This window comes from Phascolarctos cinereus, unplaced genomic scaffold, assembly GCF_003287225.1.
Source record: "Phascolarctos cinereus isolate Bilbo 61053 unplaced genomic scaffold, phaCin_HiC Scaffold_3;HRSCAF=262, whole genome shotgun sequence".
In the NCBI taxonomy this organism is placed as follows: Eukaryota; Metazoa; Chordata; class Mammalia; order Diprotodontia; family Phascolarctidae; genus Phascolarctos; species Phascolarctos cinereus.
The window spans coordinates 228,212,580-228,229,548 of NW_027555736.1; the positions used below are offsets into that span (position 1 = coordinate 228,212,580).

Consider the following 16,969-nt stretch of genomic DNA (forward strand, 5'->3'; position numbering starts at 1 on the left):
CCCAGCATTGCTAATATGGAAATTTTTTATGGAAAACGTTTTGCGTGACTTTAAATGTATAATGAGTATCATATTGCTTGCCTTCTCAATGGGTAGGGGAGGATCTGGAAAGAGGGACTTTGGAACTCAAAATTTAAAAATGAATTTAAAAAATAAAAAATTTAAAAATAAAAATAAATCTCATCACACATCCATCCTGTCCTCGTTTTCCATGTTTTAGATCTTATCACACCCACACCCTTTCTCATCACATAAAAAAATGTTCTCCGCTTTCAGAGGGAGAACTGATGAACTCTGAGTGCACGCTGAAGCTTTTTTTTCCCCCCCACTTTACTTTTCCTGCCTCTTCCTGGCTAGCTCTCCCGCTAGCGCCCACAAGGTGTTCTCTTTCCCCACAACATCATCTCTATGACCCAACGACCTTCCTCTCTAGCCCGCCGCGCCTTCTCTATGGTCACGCCCAGGCCCCGCCCCCCGCCCTCGCCCCGCCCTTCCCTGTCCCCGGCTCCTCTCCCCTCCCCCTGTCCCGAGAGCTGGTTGCGCGTGCTCCGAGAGGAGGCCGGGACTCTGCCCGGGGAGGAGCCGGTGTGGCGCGCGCTCCGCCGTTCCTCTGGCTTCATGACGCCCCCGGGGGCAGCACGGGGCAACGCCGGCCCAGCCGCACGGTGAGCTGAGCCCCCTCCGCTCGGGGGCGCCCGGGGAGTGCGGGGCACGGAGGAGGGGCGGCTCAGGGGTGCGGGGTTTGGGAGTGAGCAGGGCTCTGCTACGTGGGGAAGAGAAGCAATTCCTAGACCCCGGGAGCTTCATTTTTGCAGATGAGGAAACTGAGGCTCGGGGCATTGGGGAACTTGACCAAGGTCATACATAATAACAGCTCTCTATCGAACTTTCGGGTGAGCCCAGCGCTATACAATGATCTCTTCTGATCGTGCAAACAGCCCCGGGAGGGAGGTGCTATTATTGTCCCCATTTTATGGATGGGGACACTGACGCACAGAGAGGTTAAGTAAATGACTGCCAGGGTCACAGAGCTAGGAAGTGTCCGGGGTAGAATTCGTACTAAGTAGTACAACACTCTGCCCACTGCACCATCCAGTTACCCATACAGCAGTTAAAAGTGCAGAGCTGACACTGGAACCCAAGTCCAAGCAGTATTCTTTCCGGTGTTCCTAGACTGCGGTCAGCTTCCAGCAAAACATCGAAGAATGCTCCGGGGATAGTGTTCGGGATTAACTGAGCATTGCTTAAAAAAAACCTTTGCTTAAAAAAAAACCCACCTCTTAATTACTTTAATGACCTTATTAACAGTTATGAAAATACTTAAGAACCCCAGGGTCATCTGCCATCTGAAGAAGTTTGATCATTATGAGGTCCTGTAGATACAGGAGCAAAAAGGAGATTGGACCGTGTCCCCCGACTCCAGGATCTTCCTTAAGTTATTATTATCTTTCAAAAATAAATTCCATGACATGAGATCTCCTTCTTGTGACTGGCATAATAGCAGAGAACAGAGAAAAAACTCGGGTTCACTGAAGGGGAATCTTAGATATTCTTTATTGAACGCCACTCGGGCTGTGCAAAATTGTATCCATTCACAGAGTGCCAACTAAATCAGTCCTCGAGGAGCTAACTTTCTAATAAAGGAGTACACCGTATTTAGGAGAAGAGTGGCCAGGGAAGGGGAGTTTTGATCTAGGTTGGGGGTTCTTGACATTTTTTATGACCTAGCACCTCTTGGGCGGTATGTTGAAGTCTATTAGGGCCTTTTCTCAGAGTAACATTTTTTTGGGGGGAAGAAGGAGTTGTTTGAATTTGTTTTTGAAGACGATTGGGGTTAAGTGACTTGCCCAGGATCACACAGCTAATAAGTATCTGAGGTTGGATTTGAACTCAGGTCTTCCTGACTCCAGGCCCAGTGCTCCTAGCTACCCCAGAATAATATGTTTAGATGCATAAATTAAAATAACAAAATTACATAAGATTAGAAAGGAAACTCATTATGTTGAAATACATATATTAAAATAGTTTTTTGGTTTTCTTTTGGGGGGGAGTTAAGTGACTTGACCAGGGTCACACCGCTAATAAGTGTCAAGTGTCTGAGGTGGGATTTGAAATCAGGTCCTCCTGACTCCAAGACCGGGACTCTATTCACTGTCCCATCTAGCTGCTCCTAAAATCGTTTTTGAAAGTCCTCAGATCTGAGGTTAAGATGTAGGCAATTACTAGTCAGACCCTAGATCAGATTTTAGTCTGATCCAGGAGCTGTGATTGGTAGTAGGGTACCCATTTATTATGGACCTACTGTGTAACTTCATGCACTGGATATACAGAGCCCCAAACAGTTCTAGTGCCAGGCACTAGAACAGTGTTAACTGCCACATGTGGCCTCATTATTTGGATTCTGTCAAAAGTCCACACTTAAGGATGTGGCCTCAAGACCACAGGTTCCCCACCCCTGGTCTAGCTAGCCCTTTTCTATTGTTCCTCCTGCTAGAACAAAAATTGGGAAGGAAGGGACTGCGGGAAGCCTCTGCCAGCCAGGGCAGAGCAGATACTGCAATACCCCTGGAATCCAGGTGGATGAGATCTGTCAGACCCTGCCATTAAATAGCTTACGGTGTAGTTTTTTGGGAATGTGGAGACACACAAAAAAAGATCTTAGGATAAGGAATGTCACAGGGCAGTGTGTGATTAGAAGCGGCCTGGTATGTAGTGAAACAAGCCCTGGACTTGGAGCCTTAGATGCGTTACTTAATTTGACCTGTGACACCAAATAGTCTCATAACTTATTATTATTATCATATTATAACATCTATGTATACTCCCTCCCCTGTATGGATTACATACCATTTGGAATCAGGAAGATCTGTTTTCAAATCCTACATCTGTCACTGGCAATGTGACCATGGGCAAAGCAGGGAACTTTTTTGAGTTTTTACTTCCTTTGGTTTTTTTTTTTGCGCTTTATCACTTTTATTCTTTTTTCTTTCTTTTTTCTTTTTTTTATTAATTTATTTTGATTTATCAATAATCACTTCCATATGCTTTTGAGTGTAAAATTTTTCTTCCCCTTCCTCCCCACCACCCTCCCCAAGATGGCTCATAATCTGATATAGGCTCTACATTTACATTCCTATCAAATATATTTTCACATTAGTGATGTTGTAAGTAAAAATTAAAACCAATAGGAGGAACCATCAGAAAGAGGAAACAAAACTCAACAGAAGAGAAAAAAATAGCAATTCAACTTCCATAGTTCTTTCTTTGGATGTGGATAGCATTTTCCATCATGAGGCCTCTGGAGATGTCTTAGATCCTTGTATTGCTGGGATTGTTTCTTCCTTTGTAAAATGGGGGTGAGAATACCTGTATCACCTAGCTCACAGGTGTGTTGTGAGAATCAAATGAAATGTGTATAAAACTTTGCAAACTTTAAAAATATACATCAATGCCAGCTGTTATTAATATATATGTATGTATATTTTTAATTGATGTAAAGAACTTGATGAAGAAACTCCCTCTCCCAATGCAGATTGATAATTAGTAGTACTTTATAATTTTTGGTTTATAATTTTAGCTTCCTGGGACCCTGAGAGAGTAAACAAATTGCTCTGAATCATAGCACCAGTAAGTGTCAGAGACCAGACCATAGGGGTGGAGCTGGAAAGAGCCTCTGAGTGCCTCGAATCCAGCCCAGGTGTTCCATGCCCTAAAGTCTGCTCCTTATCCATTGTACCTGTCTGACTCTCCTTATTAATATGGTTGCTGTTATTATTCTCCCATTATTTCTCCATAAAGGATCAACCCAGGCCACTGGAGACCCCTGGGTACTACTGCATCTGTAGTGATCATCCCCCAAATGTTGCACATCCTTCACCTCCTCCATAGAGCATAAAAAAACCTTACAAACATTGCATTGCTTTGTGGCAAATAAGCATTTAATAACTGTTCTCTCTGTCTTACACATACTCTCTCTTTTTCTCTTTCTCTCTCTCCTCGCTTCCTTCCTTTCTTCCTACCTCCTTCCTTCCCTCCCTCTCTTCCTTTCCTCCCTTCCTCTCATATTCTTTTCTTCCTTCCTTCCTTCCTTTCTTCCCTCCCTCTCTCCCTCTTCCTTTTTCTCTCCATTCTCTAATTTTTTCTCCCTCCCTCTCTTTCTTTCTTTGTTTCTCTCTTCCTTTCTCTTTTTCTTTCTTCCAACTTCCCTCTCTCCCTCTTCCTTTCTTTTTTCCTCTCTCATTCTCTCCCTTTTCTCTCTTCCTTTCTCCTTCCTTCTTTCCTTCTTTCCTTCCTTCCTTCCTTCATTCCTTTCTTTTTCTTTCTTTCTTTCTTTCTTTCTTTCTTTCTTTCTTTCTTTCTTTCTTTTCTTTCTTTCTTTCTTTCTTTCTTTCTTTCTTTCTTTCTTTCTTTCTTCCTCTCCCTTCCTTTCTCTTTCTTTCCTTCCTTCCTTCCTTCCTTCCCCCCTCTTTTCTTTTTTTGCTTTCTTTGTTCCCCGCTGTCATGGTTTCTTGCTTTCTTCCCCAGAAACACAGCAGACTACCTTGATGTAGATTTGGGCTGAGCTGGGTGACATTTAATTCCCAAGCTGTGGGTTACCCAAGTACCTCCCTTCTACCTTTCTCCTGTGTCTTCTGGGCACTTTTTTTAAATGCTCAATAACGGATTCCTGGGAGGCTGAGAGAAAGCCAAGGAGGGAGAAGTGACACTTAGTGAGGAAGAGTTTTCCTAGGGTCATTGATCCAAGAGCTAGAAGAGACCTCAGAGATGGTCTTTAGTCCAGATCCTTCATTTTATGAGTAAGGAAACTGAGACCCAGAGAGATGTCATTTTGCCCAAGGTCATGGAGCTAGTGAACAGAATCTTAAGGACGCCGACCCTGGTTCTCTGCCACCAGATTCAGCACTGTGCTGACTTGTTCTGTACCAAGCTGGCATCCTCAAACTAGGCTGGCAATGCACATCTCTAAAAAACAAGAGCAGCCTCTTGTCTCCTCCTGGGACTGAGAACTCCAGTTTGAGACTTGGAAGGGATAGTCAGAGAATCTGGACTGTCACCAGCAAGTTTGGGAATGATGATTTTCAAGGTATACCAAGGACTTGGCAGGTTGAAAGCGTTGACTAAAATGGATTATTTGGGAATTTCAGTTGTCTTTGTTAATCCTTACGCTGCCTTTCCCAACTCTAAACTAGAGATATAAGTATAAATATAATATGTAATATAATATAAACTAGAACAAACAAGGGGAAAGTAGGAATGGACCAAGGCCAGTTAGATAGTTAGCAAAGCAGGGACCATCTGCCTGTTCGCCGTCTCTGCTCTCTACTTCCTAAGCCCCCAAGTGTTTCCAAAAGGAAGGAGAGATTTGGGCCATAGAATGGCAGAGCACACAATAATAATAGCTAGCATTTATGTAGTACCTACTGTGTGCCAGGCAGTGTGCTAAGTGCTTTGCAAATATTTTCTCATTTGATCCTCACAACAACCCTGGGAGATAGGTACTGTTATTATCCCCATTTTGCAGAAAAGGAAACTGAGGCAAACAGGTGTTAAGTGACTTGCCCAGGGACCCTCGGCCAGTAAATTGTTTGAGGGCGGATTTGAACTCAGGTCTTTCTGACTCCAGGCCTAGCTCTGTATTCATTTCTCCACCAGTTGCATGGGTCCTAAATCTTCTAAGTGACAACTTTTGAGATTTGGAGGGAAAAGCACAGCACCTGTTCTGGTGGAAGGAAGAAATGTTTCGAAGAAAAAGGGAATGTGTGATAGAGAGTCAGAGTTTCATATACAACCCCTTTTTTAAAAAAAATCTGTTCTTTTTGTATCAAAATGTCCACATTTGTCGATGTTTAAAAAAAGTAAAATTAAGAAAAAAAGACAGGACAGGGGCCAGCTGCAGACTTTGGTACTGACGGTCACTGATGCTGAATCAGCAGAGGATTGTTACCAGCAGCTGATGCTGACTCAGCAGAGAATTCAACCTACGACTAGACCTGTTTCATGCAGTAATTTCATTAGTTTAGCCAGCTCCCAGTTAGGAAAGCTTCTTCTTCCAATGTCGATTGACATTTGTTCTCTAAGAAGCTTTGAGAAATGCCTGGGTCACCCAGCCAGTCCTCGGTGAATGGAAAGAAAGAGTTGGAGTGGGGTGAATGAGAAGCATTTGGGGGTGAAAGAGATTAGAAGACTGTAGTTGGGCTCTGGGAGGTTGCAGGAGACATGTTTAGGCTTTTGTCATTGGTCCTGAACTCGGGGCTTCTTCAGATCACCCCTTCCCAGATTCTTTAGCTCTCATCCTCGTAAAGCAGTTTTTCTGGCTTTTTTTTTTTTTGCTTTTCTGATTTGTGACCCAGGACAAAAAAAATTAGACCCATGGAAAATAGCCAGGGGCCAGATGATCAATTTCCACTGCTTTCATCAAGGCCTAAGATCAAAGGCTATCCTGTCCCAGAGGTTACTTGGCAACATAAAGAGCTTTTTTCTGGATTTCAAAGAAGGTGGGTAAGGAATATGGACAATGAGTAACAAAGGAAGGAATGCAATTTCACGCTCCAGTTGGGTCCAGGAACGACTTACGGTTCCTGTTCTTATTCTCCTCTCTGCTGAACACTGAACTTCATGGGGTTCTAGGTCACAGAATCACAGATTTCAGAGCTTGAAGGGACCTAGGAGGGCAGCATTATAAGAAGGTAAAAAGGAACTCTGACGGTGGCACCTGAATGTAATGAATATTGCTGTGCTGTAAGAAACGGAGTGTCTGACGAATACAGACAGAGAAGTTGTCATGAACTGATGCAGAACGAAGGAAGCAGAGTGAGGAAAAGAACATTATTTTTTAAAAAAAGAAGAGGAACAAAGAACAGAAAAATATAGTTTTTGTGACTTTAAAGGCAGCTATGAGAAACAGCATTATGTCGTGGGTAAAGAACCAGCCTCAGTCAAGAAAACTGGGCCTCGGGTCCTGCTTCTGACACATGCTGCCTGTGTGACCATGGTGACAGTCTTTCAGTAATCCAGGCATCTCTCAGCCTCTTAAATTGTAGAATAGGTACCAGTCTGCCTTGGTAGAGGGCACAGATTTTGTCCAAAAATAATTGTGTTTTTTTTAACTTGAAAATTGGTAGAGGAGAATCTGTAGGTACAGATTTTTATGTGGTCCTTACTTTGTTGTGTTTTATGTACCTGGAGCAGGTCCTTGGGAGAAGCATAGCAAGGTACTGCTGACCTAAGCTTTCACAGGAAGAAAGATAGCCAGGTAACTCAGTGGAGAGAGTACTGGGCCTGGAATCAGGATAGATTAAGTTCTGATCTGGCCCTCAGATACTTACTGGCTGTGTGACCCTGGCCTAGTTACCTAACCTCTGCCTGCCTCAGTTTCCTCCTCTGTAAAATGGGGATAATAGCAGCACCCACCTGAAAGGGTTGTTGTAAGGACCAAATGATGTAATAATTGTAAAGCACTTAGCACAGTGCCAGGCACGTAGTAGGCTCTATGAAACTTCCCCTTCTTCTCTCCTTCATTCTAGCCTGATCAACATCAGTAATCCCCTGTTTCGGGTCCTGAACATTACCATTTAGACAGACTTTGTCCAGTTTCTCCCCGGGGGGTTTCCAGTCTACACTTGTAAGAGAAGTTCCTTTGTGGGGATAGTCTAGTTTGCTAACCTGTGTTCTGCGTCTTCCTTCTCTTCAGGCCCCGGCTGGACCTGCATTTTCTACGACGCTTCCTAAAGATACAGTCCATCTTGTTTCCCCATTTTTCATCACAGAATGTCTTCATGTTCCTGACTCTTCTCTGTGTCACCCTGCTGGGTAAGTGAGTTTGTGTAGAGGACAGGGTGCTTCCTTGAGCCCCTCTGTCTCTATGAACTTCTTCTCTTGTTCAAATAATAATGATATAATAATAATAACTAGTATTTATAATGCTTTAGGATTTGTACAACACTATAAATTTTGTCTCATCTGATCCTTACAAAAACTCAGAGATAGATGCTGTTATCCCCCTTTTACAGATGGAGAAACTGAGGCAGACAGATGTTAAGGGACTTGTCCAAGGTCACACAGCTAGTAAGTGTCTGAGGCCATATTTGAACTCAGAAAGATGAGTCTTCCTGACTCCAAGCCTGACACTCTATCCACTGTACCACTTAGCTATCTTTATACAAGGAAAAAAAATTTTTTTTTTTTGCAAGGCAATCCAGGGTTAAGTGACTTGCCCAGGGTCACACAGCTAGTGAATATCATGTGTCTGAGAACAAAAAATCTTTTGGGACTAGGACTTTGGGACACATCTTGGCATTAAAGCTCTTTACCAGCTGGCCTCTTTCTATTTTTCTACTTTTTAAATTTTATTTTATTTTTCTGCTTTTTTAACCTGTCACTCTTCTTCATGAGCTCTATGGTCTATCTGTGCTGGTCTATATGTTCTTCATATAAAACTCCGATTCCCATCTTGTTGCTTCTGCCCTGTCCTCTCCCCTCTTCCCCCTTATCTGGAGGTATCCTCTCTCTTTACATTAGAATCTTAGAATCCTTGGCTTCTTTTAAGACTCAGATAAAGGGGTAGATCCCTGAAGCAGATAGTGCCTTCCCTCTAAGGCAAGGGTTTTTTGCCTGGGGGGGTCCATGGACCCCCGAGGGAATCTGTGGATATCGTGAAATTGGATGGGGAAAAAAATTTCATTTTTATTTTCACTCACCTTTAACTGAAATTTAGCATTTCTTTCAATTACTTTGCTAAATAGTTCCCAATTGTATTTAAAAAATTTTTAACAAACATTTTAAAAAATTTTGAGTTCCAAATTCTCTCCCTCCTTCTCCCCCCCACCCCCTTTGAGATGGCAAGCGATTTTGATTTCAGTTATACATGTGAAGTCATGTAAAATATATTTCCATGTTAGTCATGTTGCAGAAGAAAACACAAGCAAAATAAAACAATAAAAAAAGAGAAAGTAAAAAAAATACACTTCAATCTGCATTCAGAGTTCGTCAGTTCCCTCTCTGGAGATGGATAGAATTTCTCATCATGGGTCCTTTGGAATTATCTTGGATCATTGTCTTGGTCAGAGTAGCTAAGTCATTCACAGTTGATCGCTGCCTCTGTATACGATGATCTCCTGGCTCACTTTGCATGAGTTCATATAAGGCTTCCCAGGTTTTTCTGGAACTATCCGGCTCATCATTTCTTTTTTTTTTTTAATGTTTTCGCCCAATAACATGTAAAAATAATTTTTAACATTTTAAAAAAGTTTTGTGGTCCAAATTCTTTCCCTTCCTTCCTTCCTCCCTTCCCAGTCTCTGAGATGATAAGCAATCTATATAGGTTATACATGTACAATCATGTAAAACATATTTCCATATTAGCCATTTTGTGGAAGAAAACTCAAGCCCAAAAAAGAAAGAAAATGAAAAATAGTGTGCTACGGTCTGCATTTAGAGTGCTCATCATTTCTTATAGCACAATAGTATTCTATCCCAATGCCACAGTTAGATCAGCCATTCCCCAATTGATGGTTATCCCCTTGATTTCAAATTCTTTGCCACCACAGAAAGAGCTGCTGTAAATGTTTTTGTGCAGATAGGTCCTTTTTCCTTTTCTTTGATCTCTTTGGGATATAGACCTAGTAGTGGCATTGGTGGGTCAGAGAGTATGCAAAGTTTTATAGCCCTTTGGTCATAGTTCCAAATAGTTTTCCAGAATGGTTGGACCAGTTTGCAGCTCCACCAGTAATTCATTATTGTCCCTATTTTTCCACATCCCCTCCAGCATTTTTCATTTTCCTTTTCTGTCATGCTAGCCAGTCTGATAGGTGTGAGGTGGTATTTCAGAGTTTTTAAATTTGCATTTCTCTGAATCAGCAGTGATTTAGAGCATTTTTTCATGTAACTATTGATAGCTTTGATTTCTTCTCAGAACTGCCTGTTTGTGTCCTTTAGCCATTTATCAACTGGGGAATGATGTTCATTTCTACTTCCCTATGTATTTGAGAAATGAGGTCTTTATCAGAGAAACTTGCTGTAAATTTTTCCCCATTTTCTGTTTTCCTTCTAATTTTGGCTGCATTAGTTTTGTTTGTGCAAGAGCTTTTTAATTTCATGTAATCAAAATTATCTATCTTACTTCCCATAAATCCCTCTGTCTTTTCTTTAGTAATAAACTCTTCCTTTATACCTAGATCTGACAGGTATATTTTTCTAGGCTCCCATAATTTACTTACAATATCATCCTAAAGGATGTCTATATAATTTATCCATTTTGACTTTATCTTGGCATACGGTGTGAGATGTTGGTCTGTGCATAGTTTCTGCCAAACTGCTATCCAGTTTTCCTAGCAATTTTTGTCAAATGTTGCATTCTTACCCCAAAAGCCTAGATCTTTGGGTTTATCAAACACTAGATTACTATTGTCATTTACTACTGTATATTGTATACGTAATCTGTTCCACTGACCCACCACTCTGTTTTTTAGCCAATACCAGATTGTTTTGATGATTACTGCTTTATAATATAGTTTGAAATCTGGAACTGCTAGGCTGCCTCCATTAATATTTTTTTCATTGGTTCCTTTGATATTCTTGACTTTTTGTTCTTCCAGATGAATTTTGTTACTATTTTTTTTAGCTCTGTTTTTTGGTAGTTTGATTGGTATGGCACTGAATAATTAATTTAGGTAGAATTGTCATTTTTATTGTAGTGGCTTAGCCTACCCATGAACAATGAATATTTCTCCAGTTGTTTAGGTCTGTCTTTATCGGTATGAAAAGTGTTTTGTAATTGTGTTCATATAATCCCTGAGTTTATCTTGGCAGGTAGACTCTCAAGTAATTTATATTGTCTGCAGTTATTTTAAATGGAATTTCTCTTTTTTTCTCTCTATGCTGAGTTGGTGATATATAGAAATGCTGATGATTTATGTGGGTTTATTTTATATCCTGCAACTTTGCTGGAGTTGTTCATTGTTTCATCTAGCTTTTTAGTTGATTCTCTAGGGTTCTCTAATTTATCTCATATCCACAAAAAACGATAGTTCTGTTTCCTCATTGCCTATTTTTATTCCCTCAATTTTTTTCTTATCTTATTGTTATAGCTAGCATTTCTAGTACAATATTGAATAATAGTGGTGATAATGGACATCCTTATTCCACTCTTGATCTTATTGAGAAGGCTTCAAGTTTATCCCCAATACAGATAATGTTTGCTCTTGGTTTTACTACTTATTTTAAGATACTACTTATTTTAAGAAAGCTCTATTGATTCCTATTCTTTCTAGTGTTTTCAATAGGAATAGGTGTTGTATTTTGTCAAAGGCTTTTTCTGCATCTCTTGATATAATCATATGATTTTTGTTGTTATTGTTATTGATATGGTCAATTATGCTGATAGTTTTCCTCATATTGAACCAGCCCTGTGTGGTCATAGGGTGATCTTTCTGATATATTGCTGTAATTTCCTTGCTAGCATTTTATTTAAATTTTTTGTTTGTTTTTTGCTAGGCAATGGGGTTAAGTGACTTGCCCAGGGTCACATAGCTATTAAGTGTCCAGTATCTGAGGCTGGATTTGAACTCACGTCCTCCTGACTTCAGGGCCAGTACTCTATCCACTGCACCACCTAGCTGCCCTTATTTAAATTTTTTGCATCCATATTCAGGAAGGAAATTGGTCTATAAAGTTTTCTTTTTTGTTTTTGCTCTTCCTGGCTTGGGTATCAAAACCATATTTGTATCATAAAAGGAATTTGGTTGGACTCCTTTACCTGTTTTTTCAAATAGCTTATATAGTATTGGGATTGGGTGTTCCTTAAATGTTTGGTAGAATTCACTTGAGAATCCATCTGGTCCTGGGGATTTTTTCTTAGGGTCAATTATGAATTTTTAAAAAGAAGTTGTTTTGAGATGGGGCTTCATAGGCTTCTTCACCAGACTCCCTAAGGGTCTGTGACGCAAAAAAATCTTAGGAACCTCTGCTCTAAGAATACCTTCCATCCACTCTGTATTTATCTTGTGTGTATTAATTTGTATGTGTTGACTCCTCTGCTAGAATGCACACCCCTTGAGGGCAGGGTTTGGGTTTGCGCTTTGTTTTTGTTCCCAGCGCTTAGTCCAGTGCCTGGCATACAGTTAGCACTTAATAAATGCTTTTTGGTTGATTGGTTAGTCAATGGGGGCTTGAAGAAGCCAAAGACTTGAAAGGGATCCTCACCTTTGTTGTCTGTTATTTGCATCCCCCATGTGTTTCCTCCTACAGAGCAGCTGGTCATCTACCAGGTGGGGCTGATACCCAGTCAGTACTACGGTGTCCTAGGAAACAAAGATCTGGATGGATTCAAGACCCTGACCTGTCTAGCCCTTGTTCTCATCGTGGTCAACTCCACAGTAAGAGGTCCCTTGGTCCTGTTCCTGTTTCCTTCCTCCCTTCCCTCTTTCCCCGTTTCTGCCCTTGTGGTTGGAGCTGGGTGCCCTCGGGATTAAACTGACTAAGGCAGTGGGAAGAAGATGGGGTGTGGTTGGTCTCCCTCCTTTTGGGGGGAATGTAGGGTGCTGCTGCCCTGAAGACTGAAGACCACTGTGCCCCAGGCCAGCTTTTGCCTGAAGAATTGGGTTTTGTTGTAACTCCTCCCTTACTTAATCCTCTTCAGCCAGAGCACAAAGTGGCCAGGTGGGCATAGAGGTATTTATGATCCTATGGGAGCTTGTAGCTAAGCACAACTGGGTGATATCAGGGATGGAGCTACAGGTCAGGAATCAGGAAGACCTAATTCAAATCCGGCCTCAGACACTTCCTAACTGTGTGACTTTGGGCTGCTTACCTATGTTTGCCTCAGTTTCCTCATCTGTAAAATGGGAATCGTAACAGCCCCTACTTCCCAGGGTTGTTGTGAGGATCAAATGATCTAATAATTGTAAAGCATTTCACATACAGTGCCCAGCACACAGTAGCTGCTATATGAATAATAGTGATGATGATAATGATAATGGCTTATTTCAGTGCCAGTTAAGAGTAAACACAGTTATACCATTTGTCTTTCACTCTGGGTTGATCAAAACACTTTAAAGCTACAGGCTTCCTTCCTTCCCCCCCCCCCCCACAATATTCCCAGGATGCAGGGAGGGGCCAGGGCTGCTTCTCACCATGCTCTAAGAACTAACACTAAGTGATGTATCCCATATTCCCCCGAAAGTCAACTCATTTCCCTGGTACCTCTTTGGTCATTATGATTCACTGGCCAATAAACATTTTATTACAGAATACTTCTATTATTCTGAGGCTTTTATTAAGCTGAGGGAGGGGGGAGAGGCTGAAGGTGGGAATAGGGGAAAACTCAAAAAGGCATTAGCTAGATAATGACCCCTGTCCTCAGTGAACTTAGAGGCAGACGTATATTAAATTTGCTTTTGAACACTTTCAAAGCAATCTCTCCCCCTCCCCTAATTGCATTTTTAAAAAATGCAATTTTGAGATTCCATTGATTTAGGGGGACTTCTGATAAGAAAACTCCCTCTCCCAACACATCAGCTCCAGTTGTACAATTTATGGTCTTAGAGTGTGGCTTGGGGGTACTGAGTGGTTAAGTGATTTGTCTGGGGTCGTACAGACAGTATGTCAGAAGGCCTTCCTGACTCTAAGGCTAGCTCTTCAGGTCTATATTTTGTGCTCACTTATGTGTGTATACTTTATTTTCTCCCCATTAGAATATAAGTTCCTTGAGGAAAGGGATTTTTTCTTTTTTATCTTGGTAGCCCCAGCCCATAGCATAACTCGATGAGCCACTTGATATGATACAGGGGGAAATTTCCTAGTGCACGTGGAACAAGGAGTGATCCAAGTGGGTTGAGATGAAAACAAGGGAGACTTCTTGCTAGAGTTGAGGTTTGAACTGCATCTCAAAGGAAATGATCTTTCTCATAATATTAACTCAAAAGAGGTAGTTTTTGTAAGAGTGTTTAGTATAGTACCCAGAAAATAGTAGGTGCTTAATATATGCTTATTCCTTTCTTTCTCTTCTTCCTTTCACCTGCCCACAGCTGAAGAGCTTTGACCAGTTTATCTGTAACCTGTTGTATGTGAGCTGGAGGAAGGACCTTACTGAACACCTTCATTGCCTTTACTTCCGGGGCCGAATCTACTACACCCTCAACGTGATTCGTGATGACATCGATAATCCGTAGGCTCCTCCCACTGTCTCTTACCCGCACTGGTCTCCCCTTTATCCTCTGCCTTTCTGGGTGTTCAGTTTTTCTCATTGGGATTGGAAGGAAGCCACGTGGCTGTGAGAGTCTAATTACATGCAAAGACGTTTTCTTTCGAAGACTCCTTGCTTGCTTCTCTTCAGCCAGGCACTTGGGGGTTCAGATAGGAATTGCCACCCAATGCCAGGTGGAGCTCCAAGAGAAAGGCTTTTAGTGGGTGTACTTCCAGTCTCTTTACTTCTCCTTCTCTGTGTTCTTCCCTTTCCTCCTCTGCTCCATGGATTCACCCAAATTACAAGTCCTGTGGTTGTGTGTGTACTCGTGAGGGACCGAGACATGTGGGGCACTTATTTCTTGGCTCAGATAACCCAACAGCCTCTTGGTTGGTAGATGTTGCTGCTTCCATGTCTTGTCTCTCAAACTTTGTCAGGACAGACTGAGGTCACAAAGGAGCAGCTGTCCAGAAGAAGGGCCTTATTTTAAACTCAATGAAAACTCTGAGAATCCTGGGTGTTGGTGGTGTGCCACTTTCAGAAACCAGCCTGAGCTATACCTGGCTTCCATCTGGTCTTTAGCTCATTCCCCTTAACAGTTCAAGGTGAACAGCTAATCGGGATGAGGGATGAGAAATTGGCCTTTCTGTGCTTTGGTCCCTGTGATCTCCCCCGACAAGGTTCCCTGGTTCACGCTGCTCTCTCTTCTCTCTTTGGATTCAGGGACCAGCGCATTAGTCAAGATGTAGAGAGGTTCTGTCGTCAGCTTAGCACGATGGCCAGCAAGCTGATCATCTCGCCTTTCACCATCACCTACTACACGTATCAGTGCTTTCGAAGGTAGAGCTTCTGGGGATGGATGGCTCTCGTTTTTCCCCAATATTCCCTCTTCTCGGCCAATGCTTTCCAAGATGTCCTGCTCCTGGATGTTTAATGTTTTCCTGTGCCAAGGTCAGGGAATGCTTCTTTCTTATGTTCTATAAGACCACCCATCCTAGAGTGTTTCCTGCTTTCCTTATTTGGGATTCCAAGTCTTCTTTTTGCCAGAAAACTTAAAATGTGTTAATTTTAGAGTTCCAGTTCCCGTAACCCAAGAATTCCCACAGCCATTGAAAACTAACTCTGATTCTCTTTTCTGGTGCTGGGGAATGGGAAAAATTCTCCTTTCTTGGGATCTGGGCACCGATATGGCAGTATAACTCTGACTTGCCTCTGGGCCTGGGATACAGAAACAGGGAGCTGACAGTCCTGGAAGGGAGGGAATGACCTATGTTAATATCTTCTTCTTTGAATTTTCCTTTGAGCAAGAAGTATTCTACTTTAAAATTTTTCTTATTGCTATCTCTTGGTTTTTACATCACCTTTCTTTCCAAACATATCCTTTCCTTTCTTATCACCAGCAAGCCATTCCTTGTAACAAAAAAATTTTTAATTCAGCAAAACCAACCAATTGACTTGTCAACAAGCCTGACAGTTGTTGCAGTGTTCCCAGCCGAAGTCACTCATCTCTGTAAAGAAGGAAGAGGGGGTGTTTCTCACATTTGTTCCAGGGCCCAGCTTCTTGACCAATACCATTTAATTTAGTTTAATTTTTTTGCTTTTTGCTCTTTCAGCACGAGCTGGCTTGGGCCAGTGAGTATCTTCGGTTACTTTGTCTTGGGGACCATAGTGAACAAAGTCCTGATGGGCCCTATTGTTTCAAAGCTGGTGCAACAGGAGAAGCTGGAAGGAGATTTCAGGTGGATGCTCTTTGGTATCTTTCCTCTCCTTTGCCGTTAGAAAAGACCCAATATCTCACCCAACCCAGCTTAAGGACATCGTTTTACCCACCCGTTCCTGTTTGTCTTTTAACTCCAGTTTGCAGGCTCTGCTACCTGTTTCTCCTTCCTGGTGTACCTTTGGGGAACTCGTCACTGGTGGAGTAAACAGTTCAGCAAAACTAACCAACAAACTTTAAAAGTCTGAAATTATATGAAGCAGATAGCTGGCACAGAGGATAGAGCACTGGACGTAGCTCCAGACATTTAGCAGCCGTGTGATCCTGGCCAAGTCACTTAGTCACTGTTGGTCTCTTTTTCCTCATCCATAAAATAGAGACAATAATAGCACTTACCTCTCAGACTTGTTTTGAGGATAGAATGAGATAATATTTGTAAAAGTGCTTTGCAAACCTTAAAGCACTCTATAAATATGAGCTGTCATTCCTTACCCATATTCACACCCCTGCAAAGAAGGTGAGAAGGTGTCTTCTCATATTTGTGAGGGGGTGTTGGGGGGGCTGTGCACGGTTATGACAGTTTTGCATTGTTCGGCTTTGGTTAGTTCCCTTTCCTTCTTCCTTCTCCTTTTCGTCCTTCGCCTCTTTTTCCTCTTCCTTTTCTTCCTCCTCTTCTTCCTCTTTCTTCCTTTTCCTTTCCCTCTTCCTTTTCTTTCTCTTCCTTTTCTTCCTTCTTCTTTTCCTCCTCCTCCTCCTCCTCCTTTTCTCCTCCTCCTCTTCTTCTTCCTTCTCCTCCTTGTTCTCCTTTTCCTTTTCTTCCTCTTCCTGTTCCTCCTTTTTCTTTTCCTCCTCTTCCTTTTCTTTCTCTTCTTTTCTTCCTTCTCCTCCTTCTCCTTTTCTCCTCTTCCTTCTTCTTCCTTCTCCTCCTTGTTCTCTTCCTGTTCATCCTCTTCCTTTTCCTGTTCCTCCTTTTACTTCTCCTTCTCTTCCTTCTCCTCTTCCCCTTCTTTCTCCCTCTCTTTCCTCTCCTCTTCCTTCCTCCCAGTCATGTGTTGCCATTCTACATCATTTTC

General features: G+C 42.0%; 1 protein-coding gene across 3 annotated transcripts in view; it reads left to right on the forward strand.

Annotated features, from left to right (window-relative positions):
* The first annotated feature begins 523 nt into the window (after nt 1-523).
* ABCD4 (ATP binding cassette subfamily D member 4) overlaps nt 524-16,969 on the forward strand; it is a 41,114-nt gene continuing 24,668 nt past the window's right edge. For 2 of the 3 annotated variants that reach the window (XM_078151472.1, XM_020986299.2), the window contains exons 1-6: nt 524-665; nt 7,691-7,809; nt 12,244-12,371; nt 14,022-14,161; nt 14,903-15,019; nt 15,793-15,918. In XM_078151472.1, the coding sequence (XP_078007598.1) occupies nt 619-665; nt 7,691-7,809; nt 12,244-12,371; nt 14,022-14,161; nt 14,903-15,019; nt 15,793-15,918 (677 nt within the window). In that variant the 5' untranslated portion in view covers nt 524-618. Of the gene's footprint in view, nt 666-7,690; nt 7,810-12,243; nt 12,372-12,408; nt 12,655-14,021; nt 14,162-14,902; nt 15,020-15,792; nt 15,919-16,969 lie in introns of those variants that run through there. The other variant, XM_078151473.1, reaches the window with a different exon arrangement.